The 21,258-nt window shown below is 36.5% G+C and overlaps 7 protein-coding genes across 7 annotated transcripts in view; 4 read left to right on the plus strand and 3 right to left on the minus strand.

Moving 5' to 3' along the window:
* Positions 1-302: 302 nt before the first annotated feature.
* CBG22531 lies at positions 303-545 on the plus strand (the record flags this gene model as incomplete). The annotated part of the gene is made up of 1 exon (XM_045236379.1): positions 303-545. The coding sequence occupies one exon, from the start codon at positions 303-305 to the stop codon at positions 543-545; it is 243 nt and encodes an 80-aa protein (XP_045097592.1).
* A 1,312-nt stretch (positions 546-1,857) lies between these two features.
* On the minus strand, positions 1,858-4,807 carry CBG22532 (the record flags this gene model as incomplete). Its single annotated transcript, XM_002634887.2, has 4 exons — positions 1,858-2,157; positions 2,203-2,341; positions 2,737-2,831; positions 4,202-4,807. The coding sequence occupies 4 exons, from the start codon at positions 4,805-4,807 to the stop codon at positions 1,858-1,860; spliced, it is 1,140 nt and encodes a 379-aa protein (XP_002634933.2).
* A 1,926-nt stretch (positions 4,808-6,733) lies between these two features.
* CBG22535 lies at positions 6,734-9,565 on the plus strand (the record flags this gene model as incomplete). Its single annotated transcript, XM_045236380.1, has 7 exons — positions 6,734-6,857; positions 6,906-7,110; positions 7,389-7,947; positions 8,084-8,329; positions 8,383-8,546; positions 8,992-9,101; positions 9,348-9,565. 7 exons carry the CDS (start codon positions 6,734-6,736, stop codon positions 9,563-9,565), a joined length of 1,626 nt encoding a protein of 541 aa, XP_045097593.1.
* Positions 9,566-12,558: 2,993 nt separating this feature from the next.
* Positions 12,559-14,265, plus strand: CBG22536 (the record flags this gene model as incomplete). Its single annotated transcript, XM_045236381.1, has 5 exons — positions 12,559-12,646; positions 12,695-12,888; positions 12,936-13,132; positions 13,708-13,801; positions 13,846-14,265. The coding sequence occupies 5 exons, from the start codon at positions 12,559-12,561 to the stop codon at positions 14,263-14,265; spliced, it is 993 nt and encodes a 330-aa protein (XP_045097594.1).
* A 978-nt stretch (positions 14,266-15,243) lies between these two features.
* CBG22537 lies at positions 15,244-16,540 on the minus strand (the record flags this gene model as incomplete). The annotated part of the gene is made up of 5 exons (XM_002634891.1): positions 15,244-15,291; positions 15,336-15,666; positions 16,050-16,205; positions 16,286-16,386; positions 16,436-16,540. The coding sequence occupies 5 exons, from the start codon at positions 16,538-16,540 to the stop codon at positions 15,244-15,246; spliced, it is 741 nt and encodes a 246-aa protein (XP_002634937.1).
* Positions 16,541-16,783: 243 nt separating this feature from the next.
* CBG22538 lies at positions 16,784-18,129 on the plus strand (the record flags this gene model as incomplete). The annotated part of the gene is made up of 4 exons (XM_002634892.2): positions 16,784-16,867; positions 17,429-17,691; positions 17,735-17,884; positions 17,934-18,129. The coding sequence occupies 4 exons, from the start codon at positions 16,784-16,786 to the stop codon at positions 18,127-18,129; spliced, it is 693 nt and encodes a 230-aa protein (XP_002634938.2).
* A 1,370-nt stretch (positions 18,130-19,499) lies between these two features.
* CBG22539 overlaps positions 19,500-21,258 on the minus strand; it is a gene marked incomplete at both ends in the record, with an annotated part of 3,342 nt that continues 1,583 nt past the window's right edge. Inside the window, 6 exons of the mRNA XM_045236383.1 lie at positions 19,500-19,859; positions 20,020-20,159; positions 20,208-20,455; positions 20,499-20,639; positions 20,686-20,876; positions 20,930-21,082. Of these exons, the coding sequence (XP_045097595.1) occupies positions 19,500-19,859; positions 20,020-20,159; positions 20,208-20,455; positions 20,499-20,639; positions 20,686-20,876; positions 20,930-21,082 (1,233 nt within the window). The remainder of the gene's footprint in view (positions 19,860-20,019; positions 20,160-20,207; positions 20,456-20,498; positions 20,640-20,685; positions 20,877-20,929; positions 21,083-21,258) is intronic.

Here is a 21,258-nt window from a genome sequence, read left to right on the forward strand (position 1 = left end):
CTCTTCTTGCTATCCTTGCCTCCACTGCTGTTGTTTGGGCTCTTCCAGTACTTGGTGATTCTAATGGACTCCTCAACGGTCTTACTGGAAAGCTCCATGGTGTTGTTGGTAAAGCACCCCTTGTGAGTTGAATAACCGGGCACTACGACAATTTTTGTGAATTTCAGAATATTAATAAACTTGACGATATATTTCAACAACTTCTAAACCTGCTTGAAGGAATCAAACGCAGACTTAACATTCTTGAAATCAGAATTCCAGAAATTAATGATGTTAACGGTATTGTTGACGGTGCTTCTGCCATGATCCCGGAACCTGTTTCCGGTGTGGTCGATACGGTACAAAACACCGCTTCAGGTGTTGTTGATACCGCTGCAGGCGTGGTCCCAGGACCTGTGTCCGATGCGCTGAATGAGGTCAAAGACGCTGCTGTAAATATTGGAAATGATGCTGTGAACATGATCCCACACCCTTCAGTGGTCGATGAGGCTCTAAACGCTGCTTCTGATCCTGTTAATACTATTGTCGATGCTGCCAACAATTAAATATACCTTTTTCCTGTTGTAAATCATTTTTGGTAAATGAATAATCGAACATTGCAACACTTTCTTTGAGCCAAAATACTTGAAATTCATGAAAATTTTTTATTGGTATCTTGGTTTGAAAAAGCAAAGGTTTTCTCACTGTCTTCGTCTCCACTACTGCCTATTATAGCCCTGCATTCCAAAAATGAAAATTGAGGTCTCTGAAGTGTATGGTTCTAACATGCAACAGTTATTTCAGTTTTTACTGTTTAAGTATTAAAGAAGGCAAGACATTTTTCGATACAATTTTCTAGATATTTTGCCCAGAGAACCATAGTTGCAAACGGGCCGGCCCGGGCAGATGGCGGGCAGGCAGATAACTCGGTTTCAGATCAAGATATTTGGACGAATTTGATATCAAATGATAGATCTCGACGAGGTCCATCTTAGCTTTATTCGTCAAAATGAATATGATGTTCTGAAGCCGAGTTATCTGCCGTCCCGCCATCTCCCCGGGCCGGCCCGTTTGTAACTATGCAGAGCACCCCTCCCCCCCCCCCCCCGAAGAGTTGAGCTTAAGAGAAAAAGTTCAAGAGTACAACGCCGCTATCCAGATGAGCTACGCGGTCGCGATGCCCTTACCGATGGCCTACATGAGCTCGGCGCGATTTCGTTCCCCAAACTGTATTTTGCTCCTCCCACCTCCTTCAAAGAATGGGAAGCTTCATATTAGGATACAAGTGGCATAATTTAGAGCCAAATATTATTCTGAAACTTAGACTGAAAGTTAAAAAATATTATTCTGAAACTTAGACTGAAAGTATTCAAGCAATAGAAGTCTGGAGATAACTTTTTCATGTTAGAACCATATTCTCCAGGAACCCCTCCCCCTGACACTTTTCCAGTAGCGAGGCATAACTGGTCAACCAGAGGAAGATCAGAAGCATGGAAGACGAGGGCAATGAGCCTCGCTTACGACTTATACGACTCCAGGAGAGCGACTACATCAGAATAAAAGTCTACGACTACTTTTTGAATATTCCCTATTTCAGTGGAGGCGAAAAAGATCATTATGGAAACGTCGATCACATAAGAATCAACAATAACGATCTTCACAGATAATGCAATTTCAACTATCGATTACTCAAGTACTACTATGATGTTGGAAGCCAGAAAAATTATACTTCCGACGCTTTGCTCATTTGAAAATCGTTTTGGAACCTAGACTTCAATAAAACTTTCATCACGAATTTCAAGTATTTTGATTCCAAGAAGTTGTGCAATGTTCGATTATTTATTTACCAAAACTGATTTAAAACAGAAAACGGGACATTTAGTCACTGGTTGCATCTGAAGCAGCATCGACAATAGTATTAACAGGATCAGAGGCAGTGTTTAGAGCCTCATTGACAATTCCAGTAGGGATCATTTTTGAAGCAGTATCAACAACACCAGAAGCAGCGTTTTGGGCGGCTTCGATAGCACCGGATACAGGTCCTGGGATAGCACCTGAAGCAGTATCAACAACATTTGAAGCAGCACCAGAAGCAGTTTCTTTGACATTTTCAAGTTGTCCCAGAATTTGACCAAGCAACTTGTCAAGATCAATCAACTCGGCAATATTAAGATTCCCCTGAAACTTGTGAAAATCATACAAGCATATAGTTATTCAACTCACAAGTGTTGTGTTCCCAAGAGCACCGTTGAGTTTTCCAGTAAGACCGTTGAGGAGTCCGTTAGAATCACCAAGCACTGGAAGAGCCCAAACGACAGCAGTGGAGGCAAGGATAGCAAGAAGAGCTTTGTAGAAGAGCATTCTGGAAAAGGGAAAGTATCGAAATAGAAGAGAAGGGAACTGATGACTTTCGGCTTATTTGAGCTACCATTTTATACGAATTTCGATGTTTTTGATGGCCGATGAGGTAGTTGAAAACCTTCCATTCAATCTTTTCATGATATGTTTTTACTTCCTACAATAATATTATTCCGAATTCCAGGATTCATTCGAGGATTCATGATCTACCAATTCAATGCGGAAACATATCATGTCACACCAGGAACTGCAATTTTTTTTTCGTTACGTTTCCAAAATTTGCATGTCACCGAACACTTGGTAGATCAGGAATCCTGGAATGGATCGAATTCGGAATAATATTAAATTCGGGAGTAAAAACATATCATGAAAAGATTGAATGGAACGTTTTCAACTAACTCTTCGTATAAACCTTCGAGAATTTTTATTCCAGCGACACCAATTGAAATTGGATTTTCTTGTCGTGCAAAGTTTCTCTTTCGTTCTGGAAGGCACTGAAATTGGTGTCATGGAGATTTCGAAAGTTGGATCTCGGAATTCTTTTGTTGTACTAGTGGTCCTTCAAAAAGGCTGATCCGGGTGGTCCTTCTGCCAGGTTGAAGATTCGGAAATAGGAATTGTGGTTTCCAACCTACTAGTGGTGCTCGTATGATCTATTGGTGAGATTCCTGATGTTGTGGGCGGTGTAGTAGGCTCCACACTAGTAGAAGTTGATTCTTCGGAGGTCAACGGTTCCATAGCAGACATGGGCGGAATAAAAATTTTGAAAATCCGGAATAAGGAATAAGGAAGAAGGAATGAAATTTAAAAATCAGGAATAAGGACTAAGGAATAAGGAATAACAATTTTAAAATCCGGAATAAGGAATAAGGAATAAGGAATAAGGAAGGAAAGAATTTCCGAACGAAGGAAGATTTCTTTTTGTCTTGAAAAACACTGTTTATTTTAAAACACGAACAACGAAGAGAGAACTCACAAACCGAGACACAAACAAGAAAAATGAAGAGGGAACTCTCTCAAACTAGAATTAAAAAACTAAAAAACAAAATCATAATTGTGAATTATCAGTTGTCCAGGCCATAATTTTTCAAATTGAGTGAACAAAAAGTTAATTTGTCAACAGTGCCGTTATTCAATCGGCTTCTTTTCGGGGTAAAGATGATGCTCGACTCTGGTAATCGGTTTGTAACCAGTTTCGGGCAATTTTCCAACCAGATTCGAGTAAAATTCCAACCAGATTCGGAAAGTTTTTATTTTCCGACCAGATCCGGTGATTTTCTGACCAGATCCGACCGAGAAAGCTAATTTTCCAACCTGATTCGGACAATTTTCTTACCAGATCTAGCCATTTCTGCTGCGGAATTTTCCCGAATCTGGTTGGAAACCGATTACCAGAGAATACACTCGTTTTCTGTTCTGACGAAGCATTCGTCAAACTTTCTCCGTTTTTTAGACATTTTTTCTGAGGTATTTAGTAATTGTAAAAACCAAATTTATTTCGAAAAAAACACTGAGAAAAACGCATAACTTTTCCAAGATTTCCAAAAAAAAAAAATTTTCGAAAATCGTTTTTGCAAAGGTGCTCCGTTGAGCAAAATTTTACGCGGCAATTTAGAGCGTTCAAATTTTTCTCCCAGTTTTGAGATTTTTTTCTGATTTTTGATAGAAAAATTTTTTAATTTTTGAAGAGGAATAACAAAAAAAATCAGGAATAAGGAATAAGGAATAACAATTTAAAAATCAGGAATAAGGAATGAAAAATTTAAAATCCGGAATAAGGAATAGAAAAAACACCCGGAATAAGGAATAAGGAATAAGGAATAAGGAATTCCGCTCATGTCTGTTCCATAGGGATGTTTATCACCTCCACCGAAATAAAGGATGTCCAAGAGCTATCTGTAGTTGACTGGATTCCGGAAGTTATAATCGATTCAATAGTAGTGGAAGACGTAGAAATTACTGGTTCTCCTGGCGTCGTAGAAGTGGTTAAAACTTCTGAAGAAGACGTGGACGTTGACATTTCCTTAGTGGTAGTCCCATAAGGTGTTGTTGGCTCCATAGTGGTTGAAATAGATTTAGTGGTATATTCCACGCTTGATGTATTAGTCATGGTAGAATCTGTGGATTCACTTAACGTCGGTGACGTGGAAGCAGTGGTCCCAGCCGAGGTGGACTCCATTGGTACCATGGTAGAAGTAGTGGACTCCATAGGTGCCAGTGTAGATGTAGTGGACTCCATTGGTACCATTGTAACAGTAGTGGACCCCATGGTTACCATGGTAAAAGTAGTGGACTCTATTGGTACCATGGAAGAAGTAGTGGACTCCATTGGTGCCATTGTAGAAATAGTTGGCTCTAAAGTAGTGATAAATGTTGTAGCTGTTGTCATGGACGCTGATGTTGTAGTAGACGTCGTAGTCGTAGGACTTGTAGTGGTGGTTCTACATGCCTCCTTCTCCTCCAGCAGCATCGCCAACACGATTTTCGGCGACGTCCACAACATCTACATGTTCTAAGTCCTCCATTAAAGCAGCAAGATCTTTGACATAATCCACGATGAGATCCTTGACAGCCACAGCTATTCGAACAGCATCCTCCTTGCCATATTCCACATCTAGATCCGATATCTTTTGATATCTTGAATATTTGATATCAATTTCTAAAGTGATATATATGTGTTAGCTCCCCGTCCCTTTTTGATATCTTGCATTCTTTATGTCAATTTTTATAGCGCTAGGTATGTTCTATCATCCCCGTCCCCTTTTGAGTTTGTAAAAGAAAATTAAAAAATCCAATAAAGAGCAAAAACATGCTTTTCAGTCATCTGAAAATTTTATTACATTTTTTTAAACCAGGAAATTCGATATTTGCAAATTCCTAGAATTTGGAGAATACAAAATTAGAGGGAAAAAAAGCGAAATCCAAAACCGAAAATACACCAATTTTTGTGTCATCTGAAAAAAAAAAATATCTGAAATTATTCATAAAAAAGCAACGGTTAAGTTTCAGAAAAAAGGAATATCGATATAATAGCGGAAAAACACAAGAAGAACAATAACGTTCCCAGCAGTAAAAGTAGATCAAAACCTTCACAAACAAAAAACAACTTTTTTGGTTGACTATACTAATCTAAACAAAGGAAACATATATTTTCAATATGTCATATTATGTCACCTTTGGTGAGAAAGAATAAGAGATTTAGTCTAAAAAAACTATAGTTAGTCTCCTGCATTTCTAATGTTAATCAGAATTCATAAGTTGTTCTCTTTTCATGTATTGTTAATGATATTCCTTAAACCTCTCTTAATTATACGGTGCTGTGGCACCGGAATTGCTATAAATAGAGGCCCGGTTTTTACTCATTTATCTCTTATATCTCTCTATTATTATCACTTTTATCCCTCTCTCTTATCACTGTGTCTTAATAAATTTATCTAAAGAAAGTCTTTTTCTTTATATATTATTTCAATGTTTCTTGAATACCTATTTTTTACAACCGATAGTAAAAATTGAAGTTTGAATTCTGTAATCTATCAGAGCTATTTTTATTTATCGGTCACCGGTTTTATTTGAATCTAATTCAAACGGCATACCGTAAACTCAGTAATACATGGGCCCTCCTCCTAAATTTTAACTTTGATCTCAATTATCTTGATTCCTGTTGGGTATATCGAAAAATGGTCAACTGATAAGTTGTTTATCATAATATTACAAACATTTAATTAGTCGACACATTTTTGATATCTCTCATAGGAACCGAGATAAATGAGCTAAAAATTTATAAGTGATTCTACAACCACTCATTATTTATATGATGTCATTTCTTTTCTTTTCCCAATACTGACCATAAAACCTGAAAATTATAACATTGTTTTATCACCATTTTTGAGCATTGTCTTTGATAATTTATTTAAAAGCTCCTCTCTGAAAAAAACTATTTTATATTTCCAAATAGTTTCCTTCCTTCTAAACAAATATTCAGTCTCGTTCTACTCCAGAAATCCTTTCTTTTCTATTATAACTTATAATTTCGTATTGATAAGACACCAGAGCCATAAAACTATTCTAAACCCATAAAACTATTCGTTTGAATTCGAATTCATCATTTGTTTATTTTAGCATATTTCAGTTTGGTAGTGCACTAAACTCTTATTCGGCGCTATCCTAGTTGAGGGGTGCCACTCAATTTTTTGATTTTTACGAGATTTTTTTTACAATTTTTGCGTTTGCACTAGGATACCCCTCAACTAGGATAGCACCTTCTATTTTGATTTTTTTTCTTTAAACTTTGAGATCGTCCGAATGTTTCATTCATACTTAAAACGATTTTTCAAAAAGGTCTGTAAAATGGAAATTTCAGCAAATCAAAAAACGATTTCTGGAAATCTTCCAAGTTATGAGAATCATACTAATTATACGGAAATGGAGACACGAATCAGGTTTCATCGCCTATGCTTCAGTATTTTTATATCTCCTATTCATTATTTTATTCACAAGTTCAAATGATTCAATTAAAATTGGTAATTCTATCACCTAGATCCCAATTCCATTAAAAAAAAACATTTCAGAGAGCTCCTTCAAAAATGTAGATACAACTAGGAATGGGAAGGAAGTGTGTGCTTTGCCAATCTATGATTTTTGGCATGAAAGTGTTAAACCGCTTTTGAAGGGCCATAACCCTATGAAAAATTGTGATAAAACGTTTCGAAAATGGACGGAATTGGAGAATGGAGAATGGAGGATAGTTAAAGAGGGTGCAAATTGTTCAGCGAGGTAAGTTAGGTACATTTGCACAAGTGAATTTATTCTGAAATTTTGAATTTTTAAAAACCGAAAAAGTATTCCAGAATTGATTTTCCAAAGGTGGTAAAAGTGATCTAGTTCTTCGAATTTTTAGATTTTTATAAAATTGGCAAAACATTCCGAAATTGATTTTTCAAAAATTTCTGAAAAATAGAAACATACCACAAAAGTGATTTTTTTCAAATTAAAAAAAAAGGGAAAAAATATCTATGTAAACTATGTATTTTTGAACATTAAATAATTTGAAGATCCCAAAAAAAATCTTCTAGGTGTTTTGAAGGAATTGGCGCTAAGAAAGAGGTTGTATTCCAAGAATGGATGAAACCTGGGAAAACCAATTGCGAATTCATTGAAGCCGTTTGTTGGGAGAATAATACAGAAGCCTATGGATACACACATTCACAAATTATACCGAGGCAAGTTCTGGGACTTTGGAATTATAGAAAAATATACAAAATTCCAATTTCCAGAACCCCAAAACCTCCAGAAACAAAGTTCCCCTCTCCTCCAAATGTTCTTGTCTTCACAATCGACTCTCTGAATACTGGAATGGCCAAGAGGTCTCTTCCGAAATTCCTTCCATATTTTCAATCCAAATTCTCTGGAATAGAGTTTCCATTTGTGAATAAAGTTGGTGAGAATAGTCAGCCTAATGGGTTCCCACTTTGGTTTGGGAAACGGATAGAGGGCGGACGAACGGTGGCTTGGGAAGAGTTGAAGCCAGATTGGAATGAAACTGAGTATTGTGAGAGGTTTTTGGATAACGAGACACACATTTTTAAGGAGTTCAAGCAACATGGATATGCAGTGAGTTAAGGTTACCGTATAGAAGACTCCCCCCCCCCCCCCCCCCAGTCTCAGATTCTCAGATTCCCAATTCATTGCTCATAACTATATTGATGGTCCGGCTAGGGCAGATCAGTATCTTGTAGACTATTTCGAGAGGAATCATCAAATTCTGGATGACTCATTTGTCCTTTTTGTAGCCGATCATGGTCTCCGATTCGGATATGGAAACTACTTTACAACAGAAATTGGATCTTTTGAAAGGCATAATCCATATCTAGCAATATCAGTGCCCAAGAAATATCGGGGTTCTGAAACTGGACTACTGGATATTCTTAAGAGGAATTCACAGCAGTTACAGACTCATTTTGATACAAGAGCAACGCTGCTGGATATTTTGAAGGTAAAGAGTTTTGACGGGGATTGGAACTTTTAGAACAGAGAGAAATTTTTCAGTTCCAACCAATGTTCAACTTCACGGATCGTGAGCATATCAAAATTCAAAATGAAATTGGAGATTCGTTGATTCGTAAACAACCCGATGAGCCAAGAACATGTGCAACACTTCCGATTCCACAGCAGTACTGTATTTGTCAAGTTCAAAAATTTGAGATTCGGAAGTAAACAGTTTTTACGGAAAATTTAAAATTTTGGAACTTAAAAAAGTCTAGAAAGTCTAGAATTAAATCACATGTTGAAGTTTTTTTTTGCAAAAAAAACTACCGCCAACTTTGACTTTATATATCCCATTAGGTAAAAGATACCGAAAAGGTGTAAACTGATGAAATGTTTGTGATATTATGATAAACTTTTTATCAGTTGATTACTTTTTGATATCTTTGACTGGAACCAAGATAAATTCACTCGAAGTTGACGGTTTGGGTAGCCTTTTTAAGAGTGCCTTCAGTGATTTTAAAAGCTTCCGGGGGTTATTGTAGCTACAGAAGTACGCAAACATCCCTAGATTGCGTTTTCAACTAATTCCAGAACGAGAAACTCGATTTTGATAATGAAAAATGACGAGAATTTCGTTTTAAACTAGAAAATTGAATTTTTATCTTTCAGTAAAATTCTGCAACGCAATCTTGGCAAAAAACTTGTAGATCATGTACGTTATCTATTGGCCAAATCAAATGTATCCCAACTTTGCGAACAGTATGATTTAGAAGAGGTATGTTCCCTTTTTTTACCATAAAACCTGTAATAGAAGGGCCACCTAACTATCTGCTTTGGCTCAAAATCTTTGAGCCAATTTATCTCGGTTCCTACAAAAGATATGAAAAGTTGTCAACGAATAAATTGTTTATCATTATATCAGGAACATTTTATCAGTTGACATATTTCTGATATCTTTTACAGGAACCGAGCTAATTGAGCTCAAAGTTAACAGGTTCTTTTCACATTCAAAACTGTATTTCCAGGTCACAAGCTCATCGAATATGATTACACCAAATCCTGGAACACCTACAAAATCTCAGCGAAAACCACATTTTCTGCGCATTTTGAAACTTTAATGGTTTATAATGAGAATGATGGAAGTGTCAATTTCGGGAAGGTGGTTCGATTGGATACCTATGGAAGTACGGCGGATTGTACGAAGAAAGTGAAATTTCAAGCATTGTGTCATTGTAAAAAGTGACGGGTTTTAAATTATTTGTTGGTTGTTATGTTATTCTAGGATTTATTAAAAATATGGGTTGCTGAAATAAACTATTCGATCTGAATCTTTGAAAAGTTGCGAATAAACATAAAAACGTACTGAATTTTTAAAAGAAACCAAGACGACCCGCCCACTTTGAGACAATTTATTTCGGTTTCTGTAAAGGATATCGAAAAGTTATCAATTGAAAAAATGTTTATCATAATATCACTAAAGTTTTATCAATTGACAGATTTTTGATCTCTCTCATAGGAATCAAGATAATGTAGCTTGAAGTTGACGGTCTGGGGAGCTCTATTCAAGTGTGTGCGACCATAGGTGGCAACATTGAAGGCCTCAACTTTGAGCTTAATTATCTCGATTCCTGTGAAAGATTTGAAAAAGTTGTCAACTAATAAATTGTTTATCATGATATCACCAGCATTTTATTAATTAACGAAATTTTGATACCTTTCACAGGAACCGAGATAATTGAGCTCAAAGTTGAAGGGTTCTTAGAGGAATTATGGTATACACCAGGAAGCTGAAAATCACTTTTTATATGAATTTTTTTCAGAAATTTGACCAGCATTCTCAAAACATTCTCTTTTTATGTATATGCTGGTATATATTTTGTATTTCAATCTGATCAAAGAAAAGGGGGGAACAATGAACGAACTGCACAAACAAAGATGGGAATACATGGTTCTCACACAATATGTGTTAGGTGTTAGCACATGAAAATCATAGAAAAGTATTCGTGGTTTTCCTGGAAGAAAACTAGCCTTGACCTATTAGATTGGCTACTATACCCTTTTGTTTTTCATCGTTTCTCTTAACTGAGCTACTAACAATAACATGTATGTAAGATAAGGTTGTTGACCATGACAATCTTTTTTTTTAATTTCTTCAAATTTCTGAATTTTACACTTTCAAGGTTTAACAACTCCCAAACTTTTGAAATTTTAAGTTCCTGAATCTTTGGAGTTTTTGGAATGAGTTTTTGGAATTTTCTGAATTTCTGAATTTCTGAATTTCTGAATTTCTAAATTTCTGAATTTCTGAATTTCTGAATTTCTGAATTTCTGAATTTCTGAATTTCTGAATTTCTGAATTTCTGAATTTCTGAATTTCTGAATTTCTGAATTTCTGAATTTCTGAATTTCTGAATTTCTGAATTTCTGAATTTCTGAATTTCTGAATTTCTGAATTTCTGAATTTCTGAATTTCTGAATTTCTGAATTTCTGAATTTCTGAATTTCTGAATTTCTGAATTTCTGAATTTCTGAATTTCTGAATTTCTGAATTTCCGAATTTCTGAATTTCTAAATTTCTGGGTTCAGCCCCAGAAGGGCGTTGACCGACTAGCCTGATGATCATTTCCTGACTGATTTCCTGATCTTTCTTTTAAAAATCAAGATAAGACCGAACTGATAGTGGTATTTTTCTTTTAAGCCCATATATCTCATTTTCTGTAAAATATATCAAAAAACTTTAAACTGATGAATTATTTATCATAAAGTGATAAACATGTTGTCAGCTGATCAATTTTTGATATCTTTCACAGAAACAGAGATAATTAAGCTCAAACTTGAAAGTCATTCTATTAAAAGTGTCACGGTAGATTGAAGTGGCCCTCTGAGTGCCGAAGACTCCCCAGTCAGGCAAGTTTTAGTAAAATTTGCGGCAAAAAACGTGAAAGAAAAAGAAAATTTTATTATGATCGTGACCGTAACTTATGAACCGCGCAACTGACGTGGCTTTGCTGTCCTCTGAATTGCTGGAATTCTCGGCACATGAAAATTGGACCCGCGGCAAAACCGGAGTAGTGCAGTTTTTTGTTCAGCGGAACACAATGGTAATTTTTTTCAAGAATTCGTTCAGTTTAACACGTATAAAAATTGATTTATATATTTATTAGAAATTCGATTCTATTTTCAATTCGATAACTTCTTCAGAACTTTTTTAGAAGTTTTGAGAATCTAGGTCAACGTTTAAAACAATTTCTCATGGTTTTCCAATTAACAACATTTCGAATCTGAACACCGTTTTCTCTTTTCTTCTAATTGTTGTTTTTTCTATTTACATCATCTGGGAAGGAAAAATAAGATAATGGGCCTTTATACTTTCGTTTTTCAGTTGACATATTTTCCTATTTTGATGTGTTATTGTAGTGTGTGACGTCGAAAAAGCTCCACATTGTCATTTCAAATGTTTAAGGCCATTTTGGGAAATTGTAAACACCCTGTCAAAGAGATATACAACAAAAAGTTTCAGTTGAATTTTTGATCATTTTCCAAGGGTCTAGAGCTCCACTGTCAAGTTTCCGATCACTTTGAAAACGTTGGAGGGTATAAAACAGACCTAGATTAAAAACTTTGCATTTTCAGAAGTTTTTGAAAAGTCTTAATTTTTCAGATAGTTGTTGATTTTTAAAAGGCACTTATTTTTCACGCTTTCATGTCCAAAACGGGCCAATAGCGGCCGAATAGCGTGCCAAGAGGGTCATTAAAGGGTGGGCAAATATCTGAGAAACCAGTTATTTTCGAAAAATTCTGTAAGTGCGAAATTTTGAATATATAACTGTTTTTTACCCTCCTAAATTGTCAAAGTGATCGGAAACTTGACAGCCGATCTTCAAACTTCTGAAAATGAAAAAAATGACCAAAAATCAACTGAAATATATTTGTAGCTCAAAATTTTGAAATCTCTAGTTTCTCGCCCCACTTTTAGTTTTCATTTATATATCTCTGTTTTCTGAATTGATCCTTGATGAGCCCTTTTTATATTTGCTCATCTGTTTCTTTTTCACTCCTACAGTGATTTTCCCATCTAATGGTTTGATTTCTATAAAAATCCTCCCTTTATTTGTCTTTCATTTCGACCAAAACATCTGTTCCTAATGATCTTTTCAGTTTGGTGTCAAGATCAAGTTTCGTTTCCAGAAAAAATTCAGATCTCAAAGTCCAAATATTCTAAATTTTCAGACCAAAATGGCCAATCAAGTTGTAATTCTAGCGGTTGTTGTGATAGTAACTCTTGTAAACTTCATGATGTGGAGTGGAACTAATTATGGGAGCAGTAAGTGGAATATTCTGAATCCAAAAATGTTGATTTATCGATTTTCAGACGTTTCCTCTTCTGCTCGATTGAATTCGATTCCTTCTGTGATCTCATTTGCTAATCTCTCTAAAAGAAGTCTCACTGAAATTGAAAACAATATGCAGGAGATAAAACAAAAGCTGGAATCGGAAATGGACATTTTGAAGGCGTTGAAACTTGGACAACAAGGACCAGGAGAGAGTTTCGAGGCGCATTTTGAGGTATTTTTGAAATTCCAACATCATTTCCTAAAAAAGGAATTTTCCAGAAAATGAAAAACTTCTCCATTAGCCAAGTGGCTCTCCGAAAGCGAACTTTAGCTTCTATTTATAACAAAGAGCAGTACTGGCTACTGTATGGAGCACTGGGTCCTGAAGTTTTTTGTCCGGAAAAAGTGAGAGTTGGAACTGTTGGAGATGGTGGGAAATGGGTTTGTAATCCGTGGAAAACGCCGAAGGATAGTGTGTGAGTTTTTTTTTCGAAAATTTAAAATTTTTAATTTTTCCAATTTTCTGAAAATTTAAAATTCAAAATCTTGGGGTATTTTTCCAATTTTTTGAATTTGTAAAATTCAATTTTGTTCATTGAAAGTTTGTGATTTTTTTCTCATTTCCAAAACTTTCAAATGTCATTTTTTGCGTCATTCTTCCAACTTTCGATTTTGGGATATTTTACCAAATTTTTAAATTTCGAAAAAATCAATTTCGGGTCATTTTTCCAACTTTCCAAAAATTCAAAATTTCAAAATTTTGGGGTTTTTCTCCAATTTTTAAAAAATTGAAATACTCAATTTTGGAATATTTCTCTAATTGGAAATTTGGAAATGTTCAAGTTTTTAGGATATTTCTCAAATTTTATAAAAAATGGAATATCTTAAATTTTGGGTTATTCTTCCAATTTTCAATAAATTAAAACATTCACTTTTGGGATATTTTCCAAATTTTAAATAATTTAAAAACTCAGTTTTGGGATGATTTTTCAAAGTTTTCATAAATTGAAATATTCAATTTTTGGAAATCTTTTCAATTTTCGAATTCCAGAATGATCTCCTTGGGTCTAAACAACTTGATCACATTTGAGGAGGAATGGCAGAAAATCACAAATAATGTAAATGTGCTTTATGGATATGATGCGGTAAGTAACTTTAAATAAAACGAAAAATTTCAGTTTATTTCCAGGCTGAGCAATCCGAGGTAACCAAAAAAACATACGCCACAATCCGAGGGACTTCAAAAAAGGCTACGATTTCTGTTGGAACCGATGCTGCAAAATTCAGATACACAATCGAAGATCTCATGAAAGAATCCAATATTACGAATGTGGAAATTCTGAAAATCGATATCGAAGGAGCCGAGCTGACTTGTCTGATTCCGTTTTTGAAAAAATTCCAAGTTTGTCAAATTTATCTGGAGGCACATGGAGGAGCAAAGGAGCATGCGGACCTTCTTCGACAGATTGCTCATCTCAACTACCGTATCTTTTCCTATGAGATCAATGGTTATGCAATGGAAGCTTGCGAGTACAGTTTCATTCATGAATCGTGTGTAGACAAATATGGAGCGATGAGAATAGCGAATTTTTTGGATTTTAAGGCTTAGAAAATGGACCTCGTTGTGTAATAGTTGTTGTTATTATGTGTTTGTAATAAAGTGTTTGATTATAAATAAAAAATTGAAAAATTAAAATTTTGGGTCATTTTTCTAATCTTAAAAATTTTCAATGTCGGGATATTTCTCTAATCTCAAAAAATAGAAAAACTCAATTTACGAAAAAATTTTCCAATTTTCTAAAAATTTCAAATTTGAAAATTTTATTTTTCCAAAATTAAAAAAAATTAACTGATTCAATTTTGGGGGTTTCTAATTTTTGAAAATTGAAAAAAATTCAATATTGGGTAGTTTTTCCAATTTTTTAAAAATTCAAAAATTCAAATTTCGTGTCATTAAAAAAAAATTTTAATTTGAAAATTCAAGAGTTGGATCACTTTAAAACTTTTTGAAATTAAAACCCCAATTAAGGGATACTTTTAAAAAATTTTGAAATCTAAAAATTCAATTTTGGGATAATTTTCAAATTTTTAAAAAATCGAAGTAGTCAAATCTGGCCTAAATTTTTAAAACCTCCAATTTCAAAAATTTTGGTTAATTTTTAGGAATTCGAAAATTCAAATTTGGGATATTTTTTTCGGTTTTTTAAATACTTCCAATTCCTAATTTTGGGATTTTCCCAATTCTCCGAAAATCAGCAAATTCAACTTTTTGGATATTTTTCCATTTTTTTTTTAATTGAAAAATTCAATTTTGTGATTTTTTTTTCCAAATTTTCCAAAAATTCAAACTTTATGTCATTTTACCAAGTTTTTAAAAATTCAAATTGTAATTTTTAACCAGGTCAATTTTATACCAAATCTAGGTGAAACAAGGAATTCGAAAACAAATCGACGAGCTACAATAAAAATATTTATTCGAACGTTGTGATTCATCGTGGAGGTATCATTTAACAACCTCTCAAACAATATTTATTAGGCTAAATTCGCTTCCTTTCCGCCATTTAATTGCGTCCTGCCAACACAGGATCTATCTCGAGTTTGGATAGACGTGTGGCACTTTGCAGAACACTTCCACCTGAAATTCAAAACTACAGTGCTCCACCAATTCCCCTCACTTACCGTGTTATCCGCTCTGTGCGGTTTGCCTTGCAGCGTCTCGTACAAGAAGCTGGTCATCTCGAATCCTTCAAGAACTCCTTTGTTGTTTGGCATCATGCATGTGAAGTAGTCGTCTTCGGCGTCGTAGGTTCCAATGCACTTGTTATAGTTGGCCCCAGGTTTATAGGCCATCAGAACACGATCTCCAAAACGAACTACAAGATTTGACGACTTCTTTCCTTTGAGTCCCAAGTCGTTTGCTCCGTTGAACTTTCGAGGCGATTGTTGTTCGTTGAGTTTGAGGCAGATAGTGTCAAGGCTGTCTGTCTGGCGGAATGTCGTTTTCTTCATGCTGGAATTCGGAATATTGTAAGTTGGGCAGGTTACGGTAGAGTAGGGCAAATTAGGGAAAAAGTGGGAAAAATTAGGGCAAATTTTGAAGCGAGCAGAGAACATAAATTTCCAAAAAACTTGCAATAGGAGGGACCCCACAATTTCAACTTTGAGCCAATTTATCTCGGTTCTTGAAAGATATGGAAAACTTGTCAACTGATAAATTGTTTATCATAATATATTTTTGATATCTTTTACAGGAATCGAAATAATTGAGCTCAAAGTTGACAATGTGAGGGGGGGGGGGGGGGGCTTCTAATGCAGGTTTTACATTAGGGCAAAGTATAACAAAACGGTCAAGGTGAATCTAAGGTCTAAGGTCAAGGCGAAACCCGGACTAACTTGACGAAATCGGCATTCAAGGCAAAGTACTCGTGGTTACACTTGTGGACAACATTGATGCCCTTGAAGGGCATGCATCTTTTCCCTTTCTCCTCTCTGAGTTTCAACAGATAGGTCTCCTCGATTCCCGAGAATGTAAACACGCCGTCAAGGAGCCTGAAAAGAACTAGGTCAAGTCGCGCGGAAAGCGCACCAGCCAGATTCAAATTTTCAAAAAATAGAGCAGCGCGACTTACATGACTCCAATAAGTCCGAAAAGCGGCTCATGGGCGGCTGCCAACGTGTCAACCTCGATCATCGTGTAGTGGTAGCTGGCTTCGGCAGCAGGAACCACTAGCTGGAATTTCGAATTTCCACTTTTTTTTCAGAAGGAAAATAATCCTTACCGGTTTCTTCAACTCAAAATCCTGACTGGCCTCAAACATATTCGCAGCAAATGTGGTGCTGAAAATAGCTACTCCCAAAAGAAGGAAGACACTTTGAATCTTCATTTTTTCTCCTGCGAATGGAACCTTCTTCTTCTTCCGATCACTGATTTTTCTTTGCCTTTCCATGGCTATTTATGCGCTGTTCTTACCAAGATTGAAATGTGGGGTGGCCACGTGTCTAGAGTGGTGGGACGTGGAAGTTCAGGGACCACCACATCACGTTCTAGATTCTCGTGGAAATTCTCAAGAACTTTAAGACACCGGTTTCTCGCCAAGGGTTCAGTACTCTAGTCAGAGATGCATCGAATGAAGACGATTCTTCTATCGGTCTTGTTTTTCGCCACGTCGATCTTTGGGCAGACTACCAATGATGATTTTTTGAAGAAACCGGTGAGATATTGAGCAAGAAATAGAGCATAGGTGGCTTAAGTTTTGCAAGTTGAGCTTTTTAGGCTCTCAAACTTTTTTTACCAAGAAACATCCTGATATTCACCTGATGTGTTTTCTAAACCATTTTAACATGGTGGCCTAACTCTTGGGAGCTTAGTTTTCTAGGCCACCAAACTTTTTAGGCTAGAAATGGCCTGAAGTTCATCTGTGGTGTGTTCCTAAGCCATTCTAACGTGATAGCCTAACTCTTGCAAGTTCAGTTTTCTAGGCCATCATGGTAGAATAGCCTAGATATGGCCTAACATGGCGCTGGGGTGTTTTCTAGAGCATTTTAATATAGTGGCCTAACTTTTGCAAGTTTAGTTCTCTAGGCCACCAAACAGTTTGGCCTAGAAATGGCCTGATATTCACCTGGTGTGTTTTCTAGACCATTTTAACATTGTGGCCTAACTTTTGCAAGCTGAGTTTGGCCACCATGATAAAATGGCCTAGAAATGACCTAACATGGCGCTGGTGTCTTTTGCAAATTGAGTTTTCTCGGCCACTATGATAATTTTTCAGCACGTCCTTCCTAGCGCCGAACGCGCTCTCCACGCTGTCTACCACGAACTTGATAGCAAAATGTCTGGCACTAGAAATCAGCCGATGTTCGGACAACTCTACGTGGCACTCATCGAGGATCAATTCACTTTTGGTGGGGATCTGGACGAGTGGCCAAAGGAGTTGTTCAAAAATAAGAACAGAGGATGCAAGCCGTTCATGGGTGCCAATGTTCATCATATGTGTGATGATGCCTTCTTCTTGGTTCATCAGGATATGGTCAAGTAGGTTTCGAGGGTTGTCAAAAAATACAAAAATCAATTTTAGACTTCAAAAGACGGCTTTTGATTCGAGTGGTGGAATAGATCCGGATCTGAACAAGGTCTGCAACAAAGCTACCAGTGGATTCAACCTCGGAGTTGATAAGGATAATCTGTTGTACAGATACAGTCACAGAATTCCAATGACCTATAAGGGGTACTTTTTTAAAATCCAAAACAAATGCAAAATCTTGAAAATCTTCCAGAAGCGTCTACGAGAACAAGTGCTTCGGAACCTACGACACCCGTACTGACACGTTCACCTGCATGCAGTACAAGGACAACAAGTTGAGACCTTTCGAACTTCAGAACTTTTTGTGGAGCGAGAACGATGGAAAGTACGCACGCGGAAACGGAAATGTCGAGGTGTTTTGCAAACAATTGCACTATACTGGAAACTAAGGATCAGAGATCTTGTAGATTTGAGCTGCTCAATGATAAATGATTTTTTTGATTTTGAATGTGTTTTTATTTGAATACAGTACTCCACAAAGTCATACACAGTATCGGTCAATAATTTTCGACCATTTTGACTTTAGCAGTCTGAAGCCTTTGAAAACTTTCCAAGGGTAAAAAGTTTGCATTCGCAGGGTTTTCTGAAATCAGATTTTTCAGTTATATGATTTTAGATTTTTCAGTTACATGAGATATATGAGATTCTAGAGATTTTTCAGTTATATGCCGCTTTCTGAAAAACACATGTTTTCCACGTTTCCAGTACAAAAATGGACTAAAAAAGGATTTTTTTCAGAAATCAGCAATCAGCTAGAAAACTTAAAAATTTTCAAAAAAAAATTCTTATAACAGAAATCAGCTTTCTAGCTCACTTAAGAGCCGAGATATAGCTCGTTGAAGTTTTGGGGGCTAGGGACGCAGCGTGTCTCGTCGTCTGCGTCTCTAACCTCAGAAACTCTGAATGACCCGTTTCTAGATTCCTAGATGAGCTAGAAAACCGGTTTTTAGACAGAATTGAACGCTTTGAACTGGATTTTCAGATTTTCAGTCGGTGGTCCGCCGATGGTCCGTCGTTGTCCCATTCGAAAGTATTCTAACCGAAATTTGAACCATTTTCAATTATTCATAATTTCAAACAGTGTAGAACCATTCTTAGTCAATATTTCAATTGAAAAACGGTTTAAATTTCGGTTAGAACAGTCCAAAATGCAAAAACGGACAAATGGCGAACCAACAGCGGACCAAGAACAGCTGTGTGGTCCACTTTTACGACCGATTCCAAAATTCACTTTTTCTATTTTTAAACCAACCTACTTCAGCGACCTGGAATTTTTTTAAATTTTTAAATTATTTTTTGAAATAAATTTATTTGGACACACTGCTTAAATAAATGACCAGAACAGGAGTAATTAAAAACTTTCAGACAAAAAAAAAATTCAAAAAAGTGGGCAAGTGTATTTTCTGGGACGTAGATTTTAAGGAGGAATATATTTCTGATTTCTTGTTTCAGGCAAGGATTAGAAAATAGGGAAAGAACGGGGAAGAGACAGGAGGAGGGGCATAAATAGAGATCATTTCGGCAGATAGGTGTGGGCGGAGCCTAAAATGTGCACAAGACTTTTTTAAACAAATAAAATTGGTGACCAGATGGGAAATGGGGGTTTTTGAAAGACATTGAAGTGTTTGTTGTTTTAAAACAAATGAGGTTGGCGCTTACCGTACTAATTTTTTTTTTTTTGAATAAGTAAATTTTGATTCTACCGGTTATGTAAGGGGGTATACATGGGGAAAAGGGTAACAAAAAAGAGGAAAAAAAATCAAACAATAGACTGGACAGTGACCACATTTGGGTTGGGAGCCAATAGGAACGATGGTTGAGAACTTGATGGGGTCTGTGGTGTTGGAAGATTCAGCCCAGCAGCCAGTGATGATAACAAATTGGTATTGAGAAGATAATTGAAGTCAGGGGATTGGAATTGTTGAAGAAGAAGTTGAGTAGATAGAATACTTGAAGACAATGAGCCCAGTGAGCCTGGGGTAGTTGAGAGGAGAGAAGACGTTGGAGATTCTGGAATCTTCCGTGCTGGTGTATGGAACGCCGAAATGGCTTCAGATGGTTGGATGGATGGTGGAGGTTTGGAAGCGGCAAGGGGTCCGAAGTCAGCAGATTTGGCGAGCTGAAAAATTTTTTTATAAAAATGCTATCAGCAGTCCGCTGTTGGTCCGTCGTTGGCCCGTTTCGGCACTTTTGGACCGTTTTCAAATTGAAAAGGGTCTAAATTTTGGTTAGAATTGTTCAAAATGCCAAAACGGGCAAATTGTAGTTTATTATCCTACCTCAACTGGTGTATAGGGAGCATGAGCATTCAACGAGTTGAACACATTCTGCGATGACGTCAGTGGTGGTAGACTGAAGCCCAATGAGGATGGTGTCAAGGTGGCACTTCCCAGAATAGATCCCAATGATGTGACAGGTGCTGAAACGTCTCCACTAGCTTCAAATTTCTGTTTAATTGTTTAATTACCCTGTTGAGCGTAGATATTGACTGGTGGTGGAATCTGATGGTTGGGAAGGGTCAGTGGTGGGTTCGGCAACGGACAAATCTTCATTTCCGTATCTGACTCCGAGTCACTGTTGAGAAGAGGATTCAAATTTTGGTTTTGGATAGCCATTCTCATTCGGATCAAGTTTTTATAAGCTTCGCATTGATCCAGGTGGATTCTAAGGCTGATTGGTTGGACACACGAGGTACCACAGCCTTCGCAGTTATGTCTGTAAATCTGCTTATCCGGTTGTCCATTTCAGGGTCACTTACGGGAAGGAGGTGACATTCTCTGCACTCTCAATTCTCATTTTGTCTAATTTCAACCAATTTTTAAAAGCGTCACATTGATCTTGATGGATGCTCAAGCTCGTTTTCTGGTTGTATGGCTTGCCACACCCTTCACAACTGAATCTGAAACTCTTGATGTAATTAGGGAAGCTAATTAGACACTAATTACCCTGGTTTACTATCTCCTGAATGTTTCCTCATATGAATATACAAACTGCTGGCATATGGATACTTCTTATGGCACAAGGTGCATTCGTAGCTTCCGGTTTGTTCCGGAGCAGCCGGTTGTAAGATATTTGATTCAGAATTTGCTTGTTTATTGGTTAAGTGAGTGGCTTCATGGGCGGTTAGTTGGGATTTCTGGAAATTTACAGAAAAATGAGCGATAGAGCACATTTATCTTTTCTAGGTACCTGAATAAAAGTCCTTGGGCAGAATTGACAAGAGTATGGACGCTCCCCAGTATGGGTTCTCTCATGGGACTGCAAATTTCCCTGGCTTGCAAACGATTTTGGGCAGAATTTGCAAATGTACGGACGTTCTCCAGTATGGGTTCGAACGTGCACCTAGAATAGAAGGCTCTTTATGACAAGGGGGGGGGCCAAGTCAAAAGGGGAGGGGCCCAAAAATTTTTTTGAAGTGACAAATGTTTGTGGAAACATGCGCAAAGTATGAAATTTTTATAGAAACATTCGAAAAACTTTTAAAAATTGGTAAATCTTAACTTAGTCCACATTTTTAC

This window comes from Caenorhabditis briggsae (genome assembly GCF_000004555.2).
Source record: "Caenorhabditis briggsae complete genome, chrIV, whole genome shotgun sequence".
Classification (NCBI taxonomy): Eukaryota; Metazoa; Nematoda; class Chromadorea; order Rhabditida; family Rhabditidae; genus Caenorhabditis; species Caenorhabditis briggsae.